Here is a 25,036-nt window from a genome sequence, read left to right as displayed (position 1 = left end):
CAGCTTTTGGAGAAGCAGGACATCAACCATCATTTATGCATTTAACTGCGCATTTGTGGTCATCGGAAATTGCTGTCCAATTTATACTTTAATAGTGGTGATTGTTATTAGCCTTACCTTAATTTCTACAGATAAAGCCGGTCCATTGTGTTTAAACTATTAAAATAACAAGACATTTTAGTTAACATTAATCAAAGTTTCCATACAGCAGGCAATGAAAAATCAAGATTTAAAAAAAAAAATGGTAATCATGTTGTTCAAGTGAGCGGTATCTGTCTTGGAAAAGATGCACTTTTCCGTTACTTGCATTGAGTACTATCGAGTCGCATGTGGCATTGGTTTGATGCAGCTCCTTCTATACTACCTCCCAATGAGCCTCCAGCACCCTCTACTGCACTGGTATTAGACTTCTATTTCCATCTCAAACCATCCCTATGGCATACTCATCAAATGTCCAGGATGGCCCAATTCTACCAGTGGCTGAGGGGGGAGAGAAACATTTGTCATACTTGCATGGACTACATTGGTAAATCTCAATTTAGCAATATGTTTTTCTCGTAATCTCCAGTGAGTATAAGCAAGAGAAGGTTGCAACAGCAGGGCTATCTCAGCTTCTAGAGTAAAAGTGAAAGTACATGCCTAAAACCATAATTCTTATATAGCTCATCATCATAGGCAGTCCCTCGTATCGAGGATGACTTTCTTCCATGCCAAAAAGAGATGAGTTGACAGGTGTTTCAATGAAGGACCTAATATTCCAGGTCCCGAAGGGTGGAAGATGCCTGTGCGAGAATGTTTTTAATGTGTGGTGGCCGTTGCACACCAGCCACCACTATATAGCTATCGGTTATTAAAATATAAATGCTGATATCATAGGCCACCTTTTTAAAAAAAAATATTGCTTTTTTTGTGGCATTTCACTCCAGCTGCTTTTTATTAATACAGCTGAAGCTCATTCTTATCATTGGATATCATCTTTTCCAGGTGGCTTTGCTAATGTACCAGATACCCATTTCATACTGTGTTATGTTAATACCAAAAGTGCAGTATTGAAGCGGCAAAACTAAAGGTTCAGCTAAGGGTGTGTTGCTCAGCTACACAGCCATGTGCAAATTGAGGTGCAGGATAGAGTTGAAGTGGATTATGCGATCAAAGGTGATGATCCTTGACTAGCTGGCTGAAAAGTTTTACTTGTAGGCTATTTACTGATACAGGGTATTGTCAAATGGTACAGAATTGTACCCTAAATTTGTTTCTTCTAGAAACTGGATTCAAACCTTCCCAGAAATCATTTTGCTCTTGGCATATGAAGCCATCAATGAGGGTTTGATTTGAATTTAGGTTCCAGATATGAAAGCATTGTACCCTAACTGCTGCACCACCTCCTTCAACCTATGTTTCAATCACACATCAGGTTACAGACTTAACAAGTACTTTTGGTGGCTCACTTTTATTTTAAAAAAAAAGGGTACATGGTAACTGAGCTTTTCCTCTGTCTGTTGTTCGTGGTAGGAAGTTTGGCATGGAGAGCCACTGCTAAATAATTATGGAAATGTGGAAGTATAAATTATTTTCACAGATCCAGCTACAGTATATACGTGGTAACTTACATCACTATAGTGTTTTGAATTATTTATCTGTTATCTATTTAGGTTAAAGCTGTCCAATGAGGAGATAAAACGTGCTATTTTAACAATGGATGAACAAGAGGATCTGCCTAAGGACATGCTTGAACAGGTACTGTTGCAGTGTGTGACAAGTTTTTTGTATTAATAATGTGTGTACTTGGTGGGCTGTGGGGTGAGAGGCTACATCAATTTTACGGTAATTTACTTTTTGACTGAGGGGCCACCACACATCAGCTGAGAAGTTTAGTCTCTGTCATGTCACTCTGCTAGGAAGTATGTGGAATGAGCTTGGGAATGACTATCCCTCCCTGTGGGGAAATACCGCATCTCCATTTGGTGCCTTGCCATTGTGATAGTAATCGGAATCTTAGCCAGAAATCAAACTTGACTTATGTTAATTTGTGGACAATTCCCTTATACTTCTGGTTTTCCTAGTTTATCTACAGAATAACAGTGATAAATGCAAATTTGTTCCCACGCGCAGCAAGACCTGGACAACATCCAGGCCTGGGCTGATAAATGTAAAGGAACATTCATGCCACTCAAGTGTCAGGCAATGACGATCTCCAACAAGAGAGAGTCTAACCACCACCCTTTGACATTCAATGACATTATCATCACTAAATCCCCCACCAACAACATCCTGGTGGTCACCATTGACCAGAAATTTAGTTGGACCAACACATAATACCGTGACTGCAAGAGCATGTCAAAAGCTGGCTAGTCTGCAGTGAGTGACTCACTTCCTGACTCCCCAAAGCCTTTCCACCACCTACAAGGCATAAGTCAGGAGTGTGATGGAATACTCTCCACTTGCCTGGGAGAGTGCAGCTCCAACAACATTCAAGAAACTCGACGCCATCCAAGACATAGCAACCCCCTTGATTGGCACCCCAACCATCACCTTAAACATCCACTCCCTCCACCACCGACGCATCATAACTGCAGTGTGTGCCATTTACAATATGCACTGCAGAAACTCGGCAAGGCTTCGTCGACAGCACCTCCGAAACCTGTGACCTCTACCAGAAGGACAAGGGCAGGAGAGGAGGCACATGGAAACGCAATCACCTCCAAGTTCCCCTCCAAGTCACACACCATCCTGACTTGGAAATATATACTGTTCTTTCATCGTCGTTGGGTCAAAATCCTGGAACTCCCTACCTTCACCATACGGACTGCAGCAATTCAAGGCGGCGGCTTAGCACCACCTTCTCGAAGGCAATACAGGATGGGCAATAAATGCAGACCTTGCCAGCGAGGCCCTCATTCCATGAATGAATTTTTAAAATGTTTGTTCGTTAGTCACTCTGATAAGAGTCTGAACTCATTTGGTCCAGCCTTTCTCGAAGTCAATTGGAGCAGCAAATGAAGAAGCCTGTTGTCATTCACTATTACCTAAAACGTACAGCATAGGAACAGGCCATTTGGCCCGACTGGTTTATGCCAGGGTTTACGCATCACATGAGCCTCCTCACACCCTGCTTCATCTAACCCTATCAGCATATCCTATTTTTTTTATCCCTCGTGTACTTATCTGACTTCCCCTTAAATGCATCTATACTATTTACCTCAACTATTCCATGTGGTTCCACAGTCTAACTCTGGTGCTCTGGGTAAAGAAATTTCTCCTGAATTTCTTATTGGATTTATTAGTGACTATTTTATGTTTATGGCCCCGATTTTCAGATTCCCCCACAAGTGGAAACAACTTACCATGTGACACTCTAGTCTCCCTGTATCAAATAGTTCAACAAACCAGCAGTTACTGCTGGCATTGCACTGGGAGACAGTTTTAACTCTGAAAAAGGAATCACCATCAAAACTCCGTTAGTTTTTTTTTTCTAAATCTTGTGGTCATACCCTCTTGTTCTACACCTTATTAATAGCAACCTAAAGGGTGTGAAACTCGCCAATGTGTGTGTGTTTTAAATCACAAAATAAAATAAGCATTGAAGTTTGTCGTCTTCTCTCAATTTAAAACATATGTATTCAAAAGTTCAGTCTGAACATCGGTTTTCATGTTAATAGAGAAAAATGTGTTGCAAATAAGATTGATACTTGTAGAACTGGATTAGCTAACTGAAGTAATCTAATCCAGTTACAGCTACGATTGAACATTTAGGCTTGTTGGCTAGTTCAGGGTTAGAAAGGTCATGTGTTAGCAAAGTTAAATATTAGGTACGGAATATCACAAACACAATGAAGAATTTACCTTTATAGCAGTATATGATTTCTAGTAAATGTGATCATTGAATTTTGTGGTTCATGTATTTCTAAAAAATTCTTCAAAATAATGTTTTGTATTTCAAATTAAATTTCACCTCCCTCCTCATTATCCTGCAAAAAAAAAGGAGACACAGCCAGAAAATAAATTACAGTCCAGTCCCTTATCAAGCCTGCTGAGCAACAGGTTTATTGCTTATTTAATGCCTCAAAAACTCTTAAATGTCCTTGAAGGTATATAGTATTTTTTTTACTGCTATATATCTTTTTCATCTATTATAACCAGCATAATTATGTCCAGTATACCAACCCATTTCTACCTGCATTAGTTATTGCACTTACGAGCTCTTTGCCATCACAGATGATGCAAAAACATTTGTGGGTTGGAGACAGAAATGACAGAGATTCCAGAAGATGGAATTAGAAACATAGAAAATAGGTGCAGGAGTAGGCCATTTGGCCCTTCGAGCCTGCACCACCATTTAATATAATCATGGCTGATCATGCACTTCAGTACCCCATTCCTGCTTTCTCTCCATACCCCTTGATCCCTTTTGCTTTTAAGGCCATATTTAACTCCCTTTTGAATATATCTAACGGACTGGCATCAACAACTTTCTGCGGTAGAGAATTCCACATGCTCACAACACTGAGTGAAGAAGTTTCTCCTCATCTCGGTCCTAAATGGCTTACCCCTTATTCTTAGACTGTGACCCTTGGTTCTGGACTTTCCCAACATCGGGAACATTTTTCCTGCATCTAACCTGTCCAATCCAGTCAGAATTTTATATGTTTATATGAGATCCCCTCATTCTTCTAAATTCCATTGAATATAAGCCTGGTCGATCCAGTCTTTCTTCATATGTCAGTCCTGTCATCCCGGGAATCGGTCTAGTGAACCTTCGCTGCACCCCTTAAATAGCAAGAATGTCATTCCTCAGATTAGGAGATCAAAACTGTACACAATGTTCAAGGTGTGACCTCACCAAGATCCTGTACAACTGTAGTAAGACCTCCCTGCTCCTATACTCAAATCCTCTCGCTATGAAGGCCAACATGCCATTTGCCGCCTTCACTGCCTGCTGTACCTGTATGCCAACTTTCAATGACTGATTCACCATGACACCCAAGTTTCGTTGCACCTCCCCATTTCCTAATCTGTCACCATTCAGATAATCTGCCTTCCTGTTTTTACCACCAAAGTGGATAACTCACATTTATCTACATTATACCGCATATGCCATGTATTTGCCCAATCACCTAACCTGTCCAAGTCGCCCTGCAGCCTTTTAGCATCCTCCTCACAGCTCACACTGCCACCCAGCTTAGTGTCATCTGCAAACGTGGAGATATTACGTTCAATTCCTTCGTCTAAATCATTAATGTATATTGTAAATAGCTGGGGTCCCAGCACTGAACCTTGTGGTACCCCACTAGTCACTACCTGCCATTCTGAAAAGGACCCTACTCTTTGCTTCCTGCCTGCCAACCAGTTCTCTATCCATGTCGGTACATTACCCCCAATACCATGTGCTTTAATTTTGCACACTAATCTCTTGTGTGGGACCTTGTCAAAAGCCTTTTGAAAGTCTAAATACACCACATCCACTGGCTCCCCGTTGTCCACTCTACTAGAATCTTTTGAGGATGTAACTAGAAGATTCGTCAAGCATGATTTCCCTTTCATAAATCCATGCTGACTTGGACCGATCCTGTCAGTGCTTTCCAAATGCGCTGCTATTACATCTTTAATAATTGATTCCAACATTTTCCCCACTACTGATGTCAGGCTGACAGGTCTATAATTCTCTGTTTTCTCTCTCCCTCCTTTTTTAAAAAGTGGGGTTACATTAGCTACCCTTCAGTCCAAAGGAACTGATCCAGAGTCTCTAGAATGTTGGAAAATGACCACCAATGCCTCCACTATTTCTAGGGCCACTTCCTTAAGTACTCTGGGATGCAGACTATCAGGCCCTGGGAATTTATCGGCCTTCAATCCCATCAATTTCCCTAACACAATTTGCTGACTAATAAGGATTTCCTTTAGTTCTTCCTTCTCGCTAGACCCTCGGTCTTCTAGTATTTCCGGAAGGTTATTTGTGTCTTCCTTAGTGAAGACCGAACCAAAGTATTTGTTCAATTGGTCTGCCATTTCTTTGTTCCCCATTATAAATTCACCTGATTCTGACTGTAAAGGCCTTACATTTGTCTTCACTAATATTTTTCTCTTCACTTATCTGTAGAAGCTTTTGCAGTCAGTTTTTATGTTCCCTGCATATTCATATTCTATTTTCCCCCTCCTAATTAAACCCTTTGTCCTCCTCTGCTGAATTCTAAATTTCTCCCAGTCCTCAGGTTTGCTGCTTTTTTTGGCCAATTGAGCTGTAGTCTGTGATTGGGCCATTTCCACCAAAGAATTTAATCCTTGGTCTAGACTACTTTCATCATCCTGTCTAATCCCATTGGCTTGGGTAAAATGGTCAAGTTTCCCCAAGAATTAAAACTAGCACAAGTAATGTAGTAGTTGGAAATGTAGTAAACAATGAAGAGGATAGTGCCAGACTTCAGGAGGACATAAACAAATATGGTGGATGCAAATTTAATGTAGAGAAGTGGGAAGTGATGCATTTTGGAAGGAGAAATGAGAGGCAATATAAAATAAATGTCACGATTTTAAAGTGGGTGCAGGAACACACAGACCATGGGGGCGGGGGAGGGGAGAATTATAACCCCAAAAAAACAAGTAGGTTGGGTGAGAAGTGAATATGTTCAAAAACCTGAATCTCGATCCCAATTCGCCCACTTCCGGTTTTAACAGTGGGGGCAGAGGGGGGTTGATGACAGCCAACCCACTCCCAAGAGGCAGATCGCCGATTTAAATATTGTAATAAGGCTCTGTGCCTCATGGTTATCCACCATTTAAAATTTAACTATGGCTGGCTGAGTTTTCCAGGCTTCAGGGAACCAGCCAGCTAAAGGGAGGCAAGGACTGCTGGATCCAGGAGCTAAGAATCTTTCCACTTACCTGCTGGATCCAGCGTTCCTGTCCCATCAACCCCCAGCGATTGGGACCCCCCCCCCCCCAAATATTCTGATCTTGCTATCTTGCTCCCAAATCTGTTCTCTGGTTTCACAGCATCTTCCAGGCCCCCTGCTCCCTATCCGTCTCCAAATTAAAACTCCAGCCCTGGAAGGACACATGCACAAATCTTTGAAGGTGGCAGCACAAGTTGATACAGCTGTTTTTATTTTTTTTAAATCATATGGGATCCTTGACTTTAAAAATAGAGGCATCGCATACAAAAACAAAAATGTTATGGTAAAACTTTTATAAATCACTGGTCAGGATTCAGCTCAAATATTGTCAATTCTGGGCAGCACACTTTAGGAAGGATGTCAAGGCCTTGGAGAGGGTGCAGAGAAGATTTACCTGAATGGTACCAGTTATATGAAGAGACTAGAGAAACTGGGGTTGTTCTCCTCAGAGCAGAGAAGGTTATGGGGAGAATAAATAGAAGTGTTCAAAATTGAGGTGCATTGATACAGTAGATAGGGAGAAACTATTTCCACTGGCAGGAGGGTTAGTAACTAAAGGACACAGATTTAAGATAATTGGCAAAAAAGCCAGTGGGGAGATGAGCTTTATTTTACGCAATTAATTGTTATGATCTGGAATGCACTGCGCAAAAGGATGATGGAAGCAGATTCACTAATAACTTTCAAAAGGAAATTGGATATATACTTAACAAGACACCATTTGCAGGGCTATAGGGAAAGAGCAAGGTCGTGGAACTAATTGGATACCCCTTTTAAAAAGCCGGCACAGTCATGATTGGCCAAATGGCTTCCTTCTATGCAGTATGATTCTATGATAAGTCTATGTACATAGTACAGGTAGAGCATCTGAAATCCGATGTTCCAAAATTCAGAATATTCCAAAATCCAGACATCGTGCTGATTCGTGGCGGGGTCGTCCGGAATCCAGAAAATGTTCTGTAATCCAGACATTTTTTTTAAACCAATTACCGCTGCGAGTTGGGCCGAGGGAGGGGAGAAAACGCCCCCCAAAAATTCCAAAAAATATAAAGTCACAAATCATTCACAAAACCCTTACCTACTAAATCACTGAAAAAGAATTAAAAAAATATAAAAACATTAACTTACCTTTTTTTGCAGATCTTCATACCTACAGGTACCGCTGTTCTTGGGGCAATGCAGGTTTTTCTCGGGCGTTTTTTTTCACCCAGAATACGGGTGCGCCAAAAGTCCAAAGTACGGCGATAGCGGTATTTCCAGTCTTGCACACCGGCGGTCTGCTTTTCAGCGATATTTCAAAACCGTCGCGCAAGACTTGGGCGAAACTCTGTAAAGCTTGTTCGGTATTTTTTAAACTGCACAATACCTGTATATATTCTGCTCTTTCACAGAAAAGTCCTCTTTCTCTCGCTTTTTCTCCCTCCCTCCTCAGGTTTTGCTGAAGGGTTGCGGATTAGGGATGTCAGAAAGACGTTCCAAAATCCGAAAATACCCGAACCTTGCCCCGGGCGTTTCCATATTAGGAACGTCGGAAAGACATTCCGAAATCAGGAAATACCCAAAATCCAGAAGGGCCTCGGTCCTGAGATTTTTGGATTTCAGATGCTCTATCTGTATTGCTGGTATTAGCTGCTTTGCTTTTTGAAGATGGTAACTAAATTGTACATGAAATTACTGTAGTTGTAAAGGAAATAATCCAATAATATCTTATTGGAATTCATTACAAATGGCTACCAAACTATAAGAATGGAAATCATTTTTAATCGTCTAAATGCTATCTTATTATACAATAAGAACAATACTATGATTTTTAAATAGGGCTGGGTGGAGACTGAAAATTTGGGCATTCGCACTTTTAGTTTATTTTTAACATTAGTATAGTGGAACACTTTTTAAGGAAATAGTTTTCCTGCTGCTGTTGTTTCATTTGATTCTTTTTCAATGTGTGTGTTCTGGTCTATTCAGCTACTTGCTGTAAGTTCTCAATGGGATTGCTGAATGGTCATCTCTTTGAGGAAAGAAAACTTGTATCTGGGATTCTGGTTGTACCACCCTAGGCACCTGCTAGTCACAATACTGGCACTTGACATGTAGGGCCAGCAGGTCATTCTAGCAAGAGGAGACTATAACATGATTGGAAAAGTGTTGTTACTACCTGTTCCATTCCATTATTAAGCGCATTTTTGTTCTCTCCAGCATGTCCTGTGCTGAAGGTTTTGTGACCTCCTCCTAAGTCTCTAATTAAGCTGATGAATGGGAAGTGTACAGTAATGGCCCAGCGTGACGCACCAGCTGGGTTTTCCTCCTTAGAAGGAAATATTAGATAGTGTGGCGAATAGCAGGAAGTTAATTTGAAGGAATTGTGCAAAGTTGCTACTATTCTCCTGCTCCATTGCATGCCATAATAGACATCTCTCGAGCTCTACCAGCATACAGACTTTGGACTTTTATTTTGAACTGACAGTTTGCTGTTTGTCAATCATTTCAGATGATTAACTCTATCAGTTTTTCTTTTTTAAATGTTGCTGCTTTGCTGTCCACATGATACTGAAGTAAGTGCATCCCAATGTGTACACCTTGGCCTAGAAATTCGGGTGCTCCCCGTTTGGGGGTGGTAACACTGGCAAAGCGCGAGACTTTGTGCCTGGTGCAGAAGTCTCGCCTCTCACGATAAATTGGGAATACTTCCCCCGAAAGGAAGTGGAGTGCCAAATCAAGCGCTCCACTTCCTTTCTGGGGTGGTAGCGGGGCGCACGGCTCAGCAGCACTACGCTCTGGGCCAGGTAGTGCTACTGCGTAGGAGGGGCTCTTCCCTGAATTAAAGGGAAGGACCCCAGCTGCATCCGCTGCATAATAAAAAGAGTCCTACCTGGAATACCGGGCAGTGGGGGTGCCGCGCAATCAGCCGGGCACTCCAGCAGCGTCCCAAGTGGCAAAGGTGCTGACAAGAAAAGTGGACATTATTTTTAGGAGTAGCTGGCCACCTCCCTTTTAAATTTCGCCCCACTAGCAGCCGGCCGCCTGGTACATGTCCTCTGAAGCTGTCGCTGTCGCCCCCTGAACAGTGCAGCTTCAGGAGGCGATATCCAATTTAGGGTCTGGGGTGCTGCGCACGTGATGATGTCATGATCTCCGGGTGCAGGAGATCGAAGTGCAACACCGTAGCGCTGCTGCTAAACTCCTGCCGAATTTAGCGGGAGTTGTTAGCAGTGCTGCGCCTGGTCGCAAGATCATTTGCGCCCCGTTAACGCTGACAGGAGGCTCAAAATGATTCCAATTTCTCTCCATTATCTCTTCCATAGTAATAAAATAAATGGCACCTGTTTTAAAGTGCAAAAAGTAAATGGTTAGTATTAAAATGTACTGAAATTTACTAAATTAAAAACTTAGATAATTAATACTGTAATTAAAATTAAGTTGAAAGCAAAAACCATTTTTAAAATTAAAATTTCAAGTAGGCCGTTCTATAGTGAAATTACTGAGGCAAGCTGTTAAATAAAAGCATGTTAGTGCCAGATTGCTTCATGATGTACAGATGGACTGTTTTGAGTTTTTCTTTGCATTTGTTTGTGCAACAGTGACTACACTCCAAAGGTACTTAATTGGCTGTAAAGTGCTTTGAGACATCCGGTGGTCATGAAAGGCGCTATATAAATCCAAGTGTTTTTTTTGGGTTGTTCAATTAAACAAAACTAATGTCTGCAATAAAGGTATGACCAAATTGGGTTGTTTAGAATCAACTAAGGGCTTATTTAGAAATTCTCATATAATCACTTGAATATTGTTTACCTGTTAGGGTATGGCATTAAAAGGTTACTAATACTGTGTTTCAGTTAGTGGTGCACTTTTTAAAAAAAAAACTGTTTATTGTGAATTTAAATCTTTTTGATCTGAAATACAAGCCCTCTTTAATGAAGTTAAGTGATTTGTAAAAAGTTGGTGAGTAGTGGATTATGAATTACTTGTGGTTTATAATTTGAAAATACAGACAGCTTTTCTGTTCATGTTTGACATATATAACATTGCTTAAGGGTGACAGAAGCTGGCTCGTTATTTTATAGGAATCTCCTTGCACCTTAATCACTTCTCTTTCATCAATTCAGCTTCATGCTGCCACATCTGACTGCCATTAGTCAACTGAGTGGACACAGCTGGTTACAGTTTAAAATGTGAACAAAATAAAATAGTTCTTCTTTCAAGATTGCATGAATTGGGAGCTTTGTAATGTAGTCCAGATCAAGGGTCCTCGTTCTTTAAGATGAAGGAAAGGCATTAAAAGCACCAGTCACTGCCGACTGTTGACAGTTACCTAAACCAAAAAGGAACCTGAGGAAAATACAATTTCACAACTACTTCAAGTACTAAGTTCTCTTGTAAAATGTTTGTATTATGAGACTTGAAACCTATTGATGTTTAGATCATTAAGGTCACAAGTCAAGGGTAAATTGCCTGAACCAAAGTCTTAAAGTATCCATAAAAAAATTTAAACTGGGAGGGAGCTTAAGGGTCTGGTACAACCTTGAATTCAAAAGAGTGAGTATGACTCTTGGATCTTTGTTAATTAACATGAGAAATTTTTAATTCGTGTTTTTAATTGTTTTGTTTCAAATTAAAAATTGAATTGAGATATTCAAAATATTAATGTTTTGAATATTTTTTGAATGTCAGTAACCAAATATATTTCAGTTAAATAGAATCCACAATGCTTAGACGATTAACCTGATTTCAACATATTTAAATGTTTTGTTAAGCAGTAGGTCAAATTATCTATTTATGTGTGAGTAATAGGAATACTTTGCTGTACTCTATGTAGTTGCCAGAACAACCTCAGTCAGTGCTCCTGAAAATATTGTTAATTAGCACGGCTTGTCTTAAAAAGAATTCCTTTTTTCCGACCACACATTTCCTCCCTCCACTTACCTGAAGACTCTGGTAGGATACAGATTCCATAGATATTGATTATGTTCTGATAGCTGACCCAAATGAGTTTAGGCAGTGAACGGTGTTGGGGTATTTGACCATGAGGAGCTTCAGAGCTGGATCTGATCTTGTTCTCGCCTTGTATCCGCGTACTAAGACTGGCTAACTGTCAGGAACCGTAGCTGATTCTTTCCCCCCCCGCCCCCTTTTTAAATGGCTAATTGTAGTGATCCTATCACCACTTCAACTGAGATCAGCTCGTGCAGCATACAGGGATCAAACTAGGCATATTGGTCTGTATGGCTTGGTCTTAACCAGCAAAGCCATCAGGGCAGCTTGCCTAAATTTCTATCTGATTTTGTACAGCTATAAATATAATTTAACAATTGCCACTGGTAGAAAGAAATTAAATAGGATTATATCCCTGATACTAGCAAGTAACATTGTCTATGGGCTCAATTTTCCCCAAAGCCGTTTTTTGACATATTTGCGGAGTTGCACCCGTTTTTTGGGGGGCCCAACTACGCCAAAAAAAAATCAGCCAACTTTCCTTGTTTGAATTGTTCATTTTGGTGCCGCTAAGCCTGTCCTTTAGCTTTGGGGGCGGAGCCTAAAATCTGTGCCAAAAAGATTGGGTTGCCAGGGTAAGGAGGGACACACTGGGCTGAGGCTGGAAGGTGAAACATGCAACACATTCTGGCCAGCTCACAGCAACCTGCACAGCACCTTGAACATTGTAGCAGCATTCCATCATGAAATTATTAAAGTGTTTATGCTAAAAGTCTATCTGCCCCTGCCCCCTTCCGGTGTCGCTCCTAACCCTGGCCGAAAGGCTTCCCTCCCCTCCCGGTGCAGGTTGCCGCTGCTAGCCCTGGCCAAAGGGCCTCCCTCCTCCTGCTGCTGGGTGCAGCTCCGAACCTTGGCCGAAAGGCCTCCCCCCCCCCCCCCCCCCCCCCCAACTCTGCTGCTGCTGTCTGGGCCGTGGAACTGCATCTGTTGCACTAATTTTCTTACCTGTGCTGATTTTGTTCACTCTGGAATTCAAATTCCTGGGGCATTGGAACAGATTCTGGGGGAGGTGGGACCAGTACAAACCGGACGGTCTGCACTTGGGCAGGAACGGAACCAATGTCCTAGGGGGAGTGTTTGCTAGTGCTGTTGGTGAGGAGTTAAACTAATATGGTAGGGGGATGGGAACCAATACAGGGAGACAGAGGGAAACAAAAAGGAGACAAAAACAAAAGACAAAAAAGAGATGAGTAAAAGTGGAGGGCAGAGAAACCAAAGGCAAGAAACAAAAAGGGCCACTGAATATAAAAGGGCTGCAGGAGGGGTAAAAACTAAAAATCATGGTTTAAAAACTAGGATGAAAACACTCTACCTAAATGCACGCAGCATTAGAAATAAAGTAAATGAGTTGACGGCACAAATCATTAAAAATGGGTATGATTTGGTGGCCATTACAGAAACATGGTTGCAAGGTGGCCAAGACTGGGAATTAAACATACAGGGGTATCTGACGATTCAGAAAGATGGGCAAGAAGGGAAAGGAGGTGGGGTAGCTCTGTTAATAAAGGATGATATCAGGGCAGTTGTGAGGGATGATATTGGCTCCAATGAACAAAATGTTGAATCATTGTGGGTGGAGATTAGAGATAGATGAGGGGATTAAATGTAGTATCTCCAAATTTGCGGATGACACTAAGTTGGGTGGCAGTGTGAGCTGCGAGGAGGATGCTGTGAGGCTGCAGAGCGACTTGGATAGGTTAGGTGAGTGGGCAAATGCATGGCAGATGAAGTATAATGTGGATAAATGTGAGGTTATCCACTTTGGTGGTAAAAACAGAGAGACAGACTATTATCTGAATGGTGACAGATTAGGAAAAGGGGAGGTGCAAAGAGACCTGGGTGTCGTGGTACATCAGTCATTGAAGGTTGGCATGCAGGTGCAGCAGGCGGTTAAGAAAGCAAATGGCATGTTGGCCTTCATAGCAAGGGGATTTGAGTACAGGGGCAGGGAGGTGTTGCTACAGTTGTACAGGGCCTTGGTGAGGCCACACCTGGAGTATTGTGTACAGTTTTGGTCTCCTAACCTGAGGAAGGACATTCTTGCTATTGAGGGAGTGCAGCGAAGGTTCACCAGACTGATTCCCGGGATGGCGGGACTGACCTATCAAGAAAGACTGGATCAACTGGGCTTGTATTCACTGGAGTTCAGAAGAATGAGAGGAGACCTCATAGAAACATTTAAAATCTGACGGGGTTAGACAGGTTAGATGCAGGAAGAATGTTCCCAATGTTGGGGAAGTCCAGAACCAGAGGTCACAGTCTAAGGATAAGGGGTAAGCCATTTAGGACCGAGATGCGGAGGAACTTCTTCACCCAGAGAGTGGTGAACCTGTGGAATTCTCTACCACAGAAAGTTGTTGAGGCCAATTCACTAAATATATTCAAAAATGAGTTGGATGAGGTCCTTACTACTAGGGGGATCAAGGGGTATGGCGAGAAAGCAGGAATGGGGTACTGAAGTTGAATGTTCAGCCATGAACTCATTGAATGGCGGTGCAGGCTAGAAGGGCCGAATGGCCTACTCCTGCACCTAATTTCTATGTTTCTATGTTTCTATAGTAAGGGGAAAAAGTCACTGGTCGGCGTAGTTTATAGGCCCCCAAATAATAACTTCATGGTGGGGCGGGCAATAATCAAGGGAATAATGGAGGCATGTGAAAAAGGAATGGCAGTAGTTATGGGGGATTTTAACCTACATATCGATTGGTCAAATCAAATCGCAGGGGGTAGCCTGGAGGAGGAATTCATAGAATGCATATGGGATTGTTTCTTAGAACAGTATGTAACAGAGCCTACAAGGGAGCAAGCCATTTTGGATCTTGTCCTGTGTAACGAGACAGGAAAAATAAATGGTCTCCTCGTAAAAGATCCTCTCGGAATGAGTGATCACAATATGGTTGAATTTGTAATACAGATTGAGGATGAGGAAGTTGTGTCAGAAACAAGCGTGCTATGCTTAAACAAAGGGGACTACAGTGGGATGAGGGCAGAGTTGGCTAAAGTAGACTGGAAACAAGGACTAAATGGTGGCACAATTGAGGAACAGTGGAGGACTTTTAAGGAGCTCTTTCATAATGCGCAACAAAAATATATTCCAGTGAAAAAGAAGGGCGGCAAGAGATAACCAAGGAAATAAAGGAAAGTATCAAATCAAAGACCAATGCGTATAAGGTGGCCAAGGTTAGTGGGAAACTAGAAGATTGGGAAAATTTTAAGCAACAGCAAAGAATGACTAAAAAAGCAATAAAGAAAGGGAAGATAGATTACGAAGGTAAACTTGTGCAAAACATAAAAACAGATAGTAAAAGCTTTTACAGATATATAAAACGGAAAAGAGTGACTAAAGTAAATGTTGGTCCCTTAGAAGATGAAAAGGGGGATTTAATAATGGGAAATGTGGAAATGGCTGAGACCTTAAACAATTATTTTGCTTCCGTCTTCACAGTGGAAGACACAAAAGCCATGCCAAAAATTGCTGGTCATAGGAATGTGGGAAGGGAGGACCTTGAGATGATCACTATCACTAGGGAGGTAGTGCTGGACAGACTAATGTGACTGAAGGTAGACAAGTCCCTGGTTCTGATGAAATGCATCCCAGGGTATTAAAAGAGATGGCGGAAGTTATAGCAGATGCATTTGTTATAATCTACCAAAATTCTCTGGACTCTGGGGAGGTACCAGCGGATTGGTGAGCAGCTAATGTAACGCCTCTGTTTAAAAAAGGGGGCAGGCAAAAGGCAGGTAACTATAGGCCGGTTAGTTTAACATCTGTAGTGGGGAAAATGCTTGAAACTATCATTAAGGAAGAAATAGCGGGACATCTGGATAGGAATAGTGCAATCAAGCAGACGCAGCATGGATTCATGAAGGGGAAATCATGTTTAACTAACTTACTGGAATTCTTTGAGGATATAACGAGCATGGTGGATAGAGGTGTACCGATGGATGTGGTGTATTTAGATTTCCAAAAGGCATTCGATAAGGTGCCACACAAAAGGTTACTGCAGAAGATAAAGGTACGCGGAGTCAGAGGAAATGTATTAGCATGGATCGAGAATTGGCTGGCGAACAGAAAGCAGAGAGTCGGGATAAATGGGTCCTTTTCCGGTTGGAAATCAGTGGTTAGTGATGTGCCACAGGGATCAGTACTGGGACCACAACTGTTTACAATATACATAGATGACCTAGAAGAGGGGACAGAGTGTAGTGCAACAAAATTTGCAGATGACACAAAGATTAGTGGGAAAGCGGGTTGTGTAGAGGACTCGGAGGCTGCAAGGAGATTTGGATAGGTTAAGCAAATGGAATACAATGTCGGAAAGTGTGAGGTCATCCACCTTGGGGGGAAAAAAAACAGTAAAAGGGAATATTATTTGAATGGGGAGAAATTACAACATGCTGTGGTGCAGAGGGACCTGGGGGTCCTTGTGCATGAATCCCAAAAGGTTAGTTTGCAGGTGCAGCAGGTAATCAGGAAGGCAAATGGAATGTTGGCCTTCATTGCGAAAGGGATGGAGTACAAAAGCAGGGAGGTCTTGCTGCAACTGTATAAGGTATTGGTAAGGCCGCACCTGGAGTACTGCATGCAGTTTTGGTCACCTTACTTAAGGAAGGATATACTAGCTTTGGAAGGGGTACAGAGACGATTCACTAGGCTGATTCGAGAAATGAGGGGGTTACCTTATGATGATAGATTGAGTCGACTGGGTCTTTACTCCTTGGAGTTCAGAAGGATGAGGGGTGATCTTATAGAAACATTTAAAATAATGAAAGGGATAGACAAGATAGAGGCAGAGGCAGAGAGGTTGTTTCCATTGGTGGGGGAGACTAGAACTAGGGGGCACAGCCTCAAAATACGGAGGAGCCAATTTAAAACCGAGTTGAGAAAGAATTTCTTCTCCCAGAGGGTTGTGAATCTGTGGAATTCTCTGCCCAAGGAAGCAGTTGAGGCTGGCTCATTGAATGTTTCCAAGTCAAAGATAGATAGATTTTTAAGCAATAAGGGAATTAAGGGTTACGGGGAGAGGGCGGGTAAGTGGAGCTGAGTCCACGACCAGATCAGCCATGATCTTATTGAATGGCGGAGCAGGCTCGAGGGGCTAGATGGCCTACTCCTGTTCCTAATTCTTATTCTTATGGAAAAACTTTCTGGGTCGTTATCACGTACACCGTCCTAAGAAAAACTGGAGTAAATTGGAGCTGGCCAAACTTGCATAAATGGCCAGAATTGGCACGGATGGCAGGCTACACCCCCACTGAGATTTAAAAAAAAAAAAATCGTAGCTTAAAAAAATCCTATCAAGTGGATTACGCTAGCACAGAAACTTTGGGGACACGTAGGTTTGAATTTACTCTCGAAAAAATGGTGTAGGCCAAAAAAACGGTGCAGATAATTGGGGAAAATTGAGCCCTATATGCCCAAACTGATATAAGAATTTTTCCATAAGTCTAGGAAAAGCTATGGACATGAATACAGTCCAGATTAATTTCCATAAGACCTCCACAGTCATGGTAATTCCCCTCCTCCCTTCCCACCCCCCCCCACCACCACCAAATCAGTTTAGGTTGGATTCTTACAAAAGCAAAATACTGCAGATGCTTAAAATCTGAAATAAAAACAGGAAATACTCAGCAGATCAGGCAGCATCTGCGGAGTTCATGTTTCAGGTTGATGAGCGTTAAGTTGGATTCTTTTCTGAGATGAAGGAATGTTTTGTAACTTATTGCACTACTTTGTCCATCTAAAATGACATTACAAATATTCAAAAATAAATGGTGCCTAAAAAGCACGCTGACAGAGTGGATTGATCTGCAGTGCATTACACCATGTAGTGGGCGATGATCAGTTATGCCATTGTGTAGAAGTTTCTAAAAGGGACCAGTGGCTCCACATGCGGAAAGATGAAAAATGATAAGAGCTGATGACTTGTATTTGGGTTACACGTGCAACCTAGTTCATGTTTTTGGGGAAACATTTTAGTTGGAATGCTTTCATTGGTTCTTCAGCTTTTTGTTTTAACCAGAAATGTGTAGCACAGGGTGTGTTCAATTTGCAGGAATAAAATCAAAAACTAACTTACAAGAACTGAGTTAAGATTCTCCAAGTTAATTGTATGAAATGCTATAGATAAATAAATAAAGCCTATTTTTACATTTTATAGAATGACTTATAATTTTCCTTTTAGCTGCTGAAATTTGTCCCTGAAAAGAGTGATGTTGATATGCTGGAAGAGCACAAACATGAAATTGAGCGCATGGCAAAAGCTGATAGGTTCTTGTATGAAATGAGCAGGTATGTACGTCAAAACACTGATGTAAGCAAAAATCCGTGAACAAAACAGTTTAATGGTATAGTGCTTTTGTGTGCCAACATGCTGTTCCCTATGTTGTTAGGGCACATATTTTTATCTGCAAATTCCCCAAGTGGGGAGTTCCCATCAGGGCTGGATTATCTAAAAAGGCAAGTGAACTGCAGGGCACTTTCATGGAACATGTAGACTGTTCAAATATTATTTGCTTTGGACAGGAAAGGAAGAATAAAGTGGTGGATAAAGAGATTGACCAAAGATTTTGTGTGTCAAAACAATTGTATTTTTTTATTCAAAAAAAATTAAGCCAAAACTTTCTTGAACCAACATTGTTCCAATACCCACTGGATTTTTCAGCTTCATTTTGTTTATTGACACTGAACTACAGTCAGAAACACACGTTTTTTCATACTGGGAATGCTAACAGCCTGTAGTTTTTGGTAGTGTTATAGACTTAAAGATTTTAGGTAGGTTTCTGTGCCATAATTTGATCAATATTTTAGAGACCCTGTAGTTTTAAAAATTTATACTAAGGAATAGACTTAAATGCAAAGGGGGCGAAATTCAACTTCAGTGGGGTGCAAAATGGCAGTAGCAGATTGGCAACCAGTTATACACCCTGCCCCGATTCTCTTTCCATTGAAGTCAATAGAAAACAAAATCAGGTAGGGTGCATAACGGGTGCCCCTGCCAAAGTTGCATTTCACACCCTCTTAAATAATTGGAAGGACCAGGTTGGTTTGGGACTCATTTATGTGTGTATACAGAGACGATTATTTTTTTCAGTTATTAGCTTTAAAATACATTAAGCTCCAGGGTGTTACACCCTAATGTTAAAATGTCATCATTAGAAAGGAAATGCACATTTGTGTTAGAATGATCTGTTTTGAATACCTAGTGATATCAGGAATTCCATCTTAACAAAATTGCTGCCAAACACACAGCATTCATGTTTACATGTATTGATTTTATTTTCACTAGAATTCCTCACTACCAGCAGAGATTACAGTCCCTGTATTTCAAGAAGAAATTTGCTGAAAGAGTAGCTGAAGTTAAACCCAAAGTTGAAGGTACAACTTTTGTTCTTATCAGGCCTTCTCGATATACAATGGCTTTTAACCCTGACAGCATTCATAATAAGAGAAGTCATGATTATTTTAAGAATTTGCAATGAAAGCTGTTGGACATTTTCTTTAATATTGCATGTGACTTCTCATGCTATTTTATATTTTGTCTAGCTGTATGCTATAAACACATAGGGCTGAATTTTGCCGGTGCTCAGAGAGTAGGTTTGGAGGCAGTTTCCCAAGTGCCAGGTCTGCCTGCGCTTTACAAACCCGACACTAAGCGGTGGGTGAGCCAATTGAAGTAGTTAAGAGGGCGCTTAAGGGTATTTACCATCTACTTACCATTTTTCCAGCTTTTTGATGACTTTCACAACGCTTGAGGATCACGTCCGATAAGTAGGTCGGGTTTTCAATGACTCTCCGTTGCTCTGAATAGGTGACAGCTGCAAAAGTGGTATCAAAACTATCATTTCGCAGCTGTTCAATTTACAATCTTAGAAGCTGGAACTTTCAGGATTTGGAACACATTTTTGAGCTTTAGGAAAGTTGAAAATGTGTGGAGTAAACTCTCTATCCACTGTCACCTCCTTGGAACAACCTCTCTCACCACTGACAGATCGCTTCTGTCATCTCCACTTCAGCTGCCATCTATTCCAGCAGCCTCAGTGCCCTTGAAAAAATACACCTTAGTACTCAGAATCCCACCACGTTCAGCCCCAACACCACCATCACCAGGCACACCAGCAGCATCAACAACAACACCAAATTTCTCCGCAATTACTTGATGCTGCACAGGGCATCAGCACCCGACCACATTGCTGCTCGGGAGGCCAGGGATGGCCTCACCATGGCCAGATTTATTTCATTTGATGCTTTACATCCTTGATGCCACATGGTGCAGCAAGTTGGCATCACCCCACACCAGCACCGTAAAGCATCCCTGCAATGCCCAAGCCATTCATTTCACAATCATCGCCATTGTGAGGGTGCCTTGTGTCTCACTATTCACTACAACTCACTAAGCCACTTCCAAAGGTGAATACAAATCTGTCCAAGAAGGCAAAGTGTTCAAAATAAAGATTTCAATATTTGACAACACATTAGCAGAAACTCTACATGAACATTGGCTAAAAGACCCAAGTGCCTATCCTTGTGTGTGTTAGTTAATATGATTGGACAAGGATGAGGGTGAGTGCGAGGGGTGGTAGTGAGATGGAGAAGTGATAATGATAGAGAGAGAGAGAGAGAGAAAGAGGGATGGGTGGAGGTGCAAGCTAAGTTGGTGCGAGTAAGGATGTGCAGGAGTAGGGTAGGGAACGCAAAGTGATGCAGGGTGAATAAGGGGGAACCAGTGGATGTGGTGTATTTGGATTTCCAGAAGGCATTCGATAAGATGCCACATAAAAGTTCACGGGATTGGGGGTAATATATTAGCATGGATAGAGGTTTGGCTGGCTAACAGAAAATAGAGAGTCGGGATAAATGGGTTATTTTCCGGTTGGCAAACAGTGACTAGTGGGTGCCACAGGGATCGGTGCTGGGTCCTCAACTATTTACAATTTATATTAATGACTTGGCTGAAGGGACCGAGTGTAATGTAGCCAAATTTGCTGATGATACAAAGATGGGTGGGAAAGCAAATTGTGAGGAGGACACACAAAATCTGCAGAGGGATTATAGACAGGCTAAGTGAGTGGGCAAAAATCTGGCAGATGGAGTATAATGTGGGAAAATGTGAGGTTATCCACTTTGGCAGAAAAAATAGAAAAGCAAATTACAATTTAAATGGAGAAAAATTGAAAAGTGTTGCAGTACAGAAGGACCTGGGAGTCCTTGTGCATGAAATACAAAAAGGTAATATGCAGGTACATCAAGTGATCAGGAAGGCAAATGGAATATTGGCCTTTATTGCAATGGGAATGGAGTATAAAAGCAGAGAAGTCCTGCTACAACTGTACAGGGTATTGGTAAGGCCACACCTGGAGCACTGCGTATAGTTTTGGTCTCCGGATTTAAGGAAGGATATACTTGCATTGGAGGCTGTTCAGAGAAGGTTCACTAGGTTGATTCCGGAGATGAGGGGGTTTTATGAGAAAAAGTCGAAACCTACTAATCATTGGAATTTGGAAAAATGAGGGGTCATCTTATCAAAACGTATAAGATTATGAGGGGGCTTGGCAAGGTGAATGCAGGGAGGCTGTTTCCACTGATGGGGGAGACTAGAACTAGAGGGCATGATCTTAGAATTTAAAACTGAGATGAGGAGAAATTTCTTCTGAGGGTTGTGGATCTGTGGAATTCGCTGCCTCAGAGAGCTGTGGAAGCTGGGACATTGAATAAATTTAAGACAGTTTCTTAAACGATAAGGGATTATGGAGAGCGGACAGGGAAGTGGACCTGAGTCTATGATCGGATTAGCCATGATCGTATTAAATGGCTCGAGGGGCCGTATGGCCTACTCCTACTCCTATTTCTTATGTTCTTATGAGGGGGTTGACTTATGAAGGTAGGTTGGGCCTGTACACATTGGAGTTCAGAAGAATGAGAGGTGATCTTATCAAATCATATAAGATAATGAGAGGGCTCGACAAGGTGGATGGCAGAGAGGATATTTCCACTCATCATGGAAACTAAAACTAGGGAACATAGTCTCAGAATAAGGGGCCACACATTTAAATGAGGAGGAATTTCTTCTGAGTGTTATTTATCTCTGCTGCAGAGAGCTGTGGAGACTGGGTCATTGAATATATTTAAGGTGGAAATAGACAGATTTATGAGCGATAAGGGATTAAAGGGTTATGGGGAGCAGGCAGGGAAGTGGAGATGAGTCTATGATCAGATCAGCCATGATCTTATTAAATGGTAGAGCAGGCTCGATGGACCAAATGGCCTAATCCTGCTCCTATTTCTTATGTTCTTATGATGCGGATGTGATGAGTGGCACAGCATGATTGAGTATGGCTTTGCAGTAACTTTGCATGATCTACTGTGATCATTGAAAGGTTTGATGTCCTGGGGAGGTCTCTTCCGCCCATTGGAAGGAAAGAAAACCTCCCTGCGTGCTGTGACTCTCGTCATAAGCATCTGGATGGAGTCATGGGAGAGCCTGGGCGCAGCATTTGTGCAGGGCTTGTCGGTATTTGCAGCACCTCAATGCTGCAGAACACTGACAGCACAACGGATAAAATAAATGTGGGCATGGTCCCTTTAAGGAAACTGGCTGATGACCCGTCATCTGACCCACTTCTTTTTAATTGGCGGGAACCCCCATCAGGGCAAAATCACTTCAACAGAGCTCAATGGATCCAGGAGCAGGGTCGAGCCCCGCCACCTACGTTGGCCGCACTTAGCCCATCTTGGTAGGCAAAATTGCAGCCATATTGTGTGCCAATACATTAATAATAGACCAATTTTTTATTTGCAGTGCATAAAATTAAAGACTGAGATTCAACAATAATCATTCAACCACTAAATTGAATAGTTTTTAGTTAGTGTGTGTAAACAGGATGCATATTACCTGGAGAGTGTCATACCTACTCAAGTACATTTCTTCTGGAAGTGATTCACCCCAGTGCACTGGGCCCATACAAGAGTTAAAATATGCTTTACTTGATCTTATTTTACAGATTTTAACTAGAAAAGGTTGTGTATGTCCCCCTAAATTTATTGGGAAACTTGCCGATGAAAAGCATAAAGTAGTTGGAACTTCAATTATCTACCCTAATGAGGCCCCACCCTAGTAAATAATTGAAATTGGTGGATAATCAAGAGCCCTCAAATTTTAATGTTCCACAAATAGTACCCGAAGCATTAGAATTAAGACATTGTTGATTTTCACTGCAAATCCTTATCTGGTGTGAAGCTCAAGTGGTGTAAGACTATCTGCTGAAGGTGGTCTTGCAACTTCCAGTTTCAGCACATTTTCATGTTGATGTACATCAGAAATCCATTGCATCATCACCACTTTGGTGGTATAATGACAACCATAATTTATTTAAATATCTTCAGTGCAGTTAAACAATTGAACAGAAAAAACAGTCAGGTATATTATGCCAAGCTAACTCCCATGATCAGAGCTTGTGATTTTCTAAGACGTGGCCCTAATTATAATGGTGCATTTTGTTTATGGACCATTGTAGTCTGCTGAACTAAACACATTGGGCCAGATTTTGCTGTGAAATTACAGCAAGACTAATGGCGCTCTCCATTATTTATGCATAAATGTTACAGCAACTTCAGGTGAGGGGCAGATGCGAGGTTGAATGCGCATATTCAAAAATTGCTGTCCAAGTTACGCCGTTCTGCCATTAGCTTTCCAAAATGGTATCTCGCTGTCTGCCTCACAATTGACATGCATTGAATGGCGTGAAGTTGTTGTATTTGCGCGGTAGATATGAACTAAACTCACCACAGAAAGTTAAGTCTTGTCATTTCAAGTGTAAGTACCCTTTAAATGATGTGATGAGTGTTAATTACAGCCAAACAAACTCTCTAGCATTGAAAATTAACTGTGGAGTCCCATTTCTTCAGGTATTAATTGTTGGAAATTTTTAAAATGTCAAATTTAAAATGTTTATTTTTCTTTCCTTTTCTGTCTCTCTCTTAATCCCATCTTTCTTTACCTTTCTCTTTCTCTTTCTTTACCTGATTTAACATTGAATTCACCCACTCTAATTTACATGTCCTTGTGATGTTTATTTCTCAATCCACAATCTGATTGTTTAAGGTGATGCAGAGTCGCTTTCCCTGTTCACTCATGTCCCAGATGCTCAGGTTCCCTCGCTACGACGTTATCAGCTCATACTTTCAGCAATCTACCATTCAAAAAAAAACCCTAAAATTGCCAAGATAGACGCAATCGATGCCCTGCTACAGCAAATTCTGGCACATTAGCACAATATCAACAAGGAAAGTACTATATGGTTGAATTTTTGCTGGGGTTCTCTTTTTTAAAAAAAAAAATTAGTTCCTGGGATGTAGGTCTCGCTGGCAAGGCCAGCATTTATTCCCCATCCCTAATTGTGCTTGAGAAGATGGTGGTAAACTGCCTTCTTGAACCGCAGCAGTCTGCGTGGTGAAGGCACTCCCACAGTGCTGTTAGGGAGGGAATTCCAGAATTTTGACCCAGCAATAATGAAGGAGCGGCGATATATTTCCAAGTCAGGATGGACACATCATCCTGACTTGGAAATATATCGCCGTTCCTTGGAGGGGAACTTGGAGGTGATGGTGTTCTCTTGTGCCTGCTGCCTTTGTCCTTCTAGGTGGTAGAGGTGGTGAGTTTTGGAGGTGCTGTCGAAGAAGCCTTGGTGGGTTGCTGCAGTGCCTCTTGTAGATGGTGCACACTGCAGCCATGGTACACTGAGTCAATGTTTAGAGTGGTCGATGAGGTGCCAATCATGCGGGCTGCTTTGTCCTGATTGGTGTCGAACTTCTTGAATGTTGTTGGAGCTGCATTCATCCAGGCAAGTAGGGAGTATTCCATCACACTCCTGACTTGTGCTTTGTTGATGGTGGAAAGGCTCTCTGGAGTCAGGAGGTAAGACACTCGCCTCTGACCTGTTCTTGTTGCCACAGTATCTATGTGGCTAGTCCAGTTATTTCTGGTCAATGGTGACTCCTAGGATGTTGGTGTTGGGGGATTCGGCAATAGTAATATCGTTGAATGTCATGGGGCAGTGGTTAGACGCGCTCTTGTTATATTTGGTCATTGCCTGGCACTTGTGTGGCATGAATGTTACTTGACACTTATCAGCCCAAGCCTGAATGTTGTCCAAGTGTT

At 41.7% G+C, this 25,036-nt stretch overlaps 1 protein-coding gene across 1 annotated transcript in view; it reads left to right on the top strand.

The window, feature by feature from the left end:
• Nucleotides 1-25,036, top strand: part of daam1a (dishevelled associated activator of morphogenesis 1a) — a 95,209-nt gene that overhangs the window by 48,860 nt on the left and 21,313 nt on the right. The window contains exons 15-17 of the mRNA XM_070877897.1: nucleotides 1,653-1,737; nucleotides 18,065-18,171; nucleotides 19,169-19,257. Coding sequence (XP_070733998.1) covers nucleotides 1,653-1,737; nucleotides 18,065-18,171; nucleotides 19,169-19,257 — 281 coding nt within the window. The remainder of the gene's footprint in view (nucleotides 1-1,652; nucleotides 1,738-18,064; nucleotides 18,172-19,168; nucleotides 19,258-25,036) is intronic.

Source organism: Pristiophorus japonicus, chromosome 4, assembly GCF_044704955.1.
Source record: "Pristiophorus japonicus isolate sPriJap1 chromosome 4, sPriJap1.hap1, whole genome shotgun sequence".
Lineage (NCBI taxonomy): Eukaryota > Metazoa > Chordata > Chondrichthyes > Pristiophoridae > Pristiophorus > Pristiophorus japonicus.
Note: the sequence above shows the minus strand (reverse complement) of the source record. Positions and strands in the feature narration are given on the sequence as shown.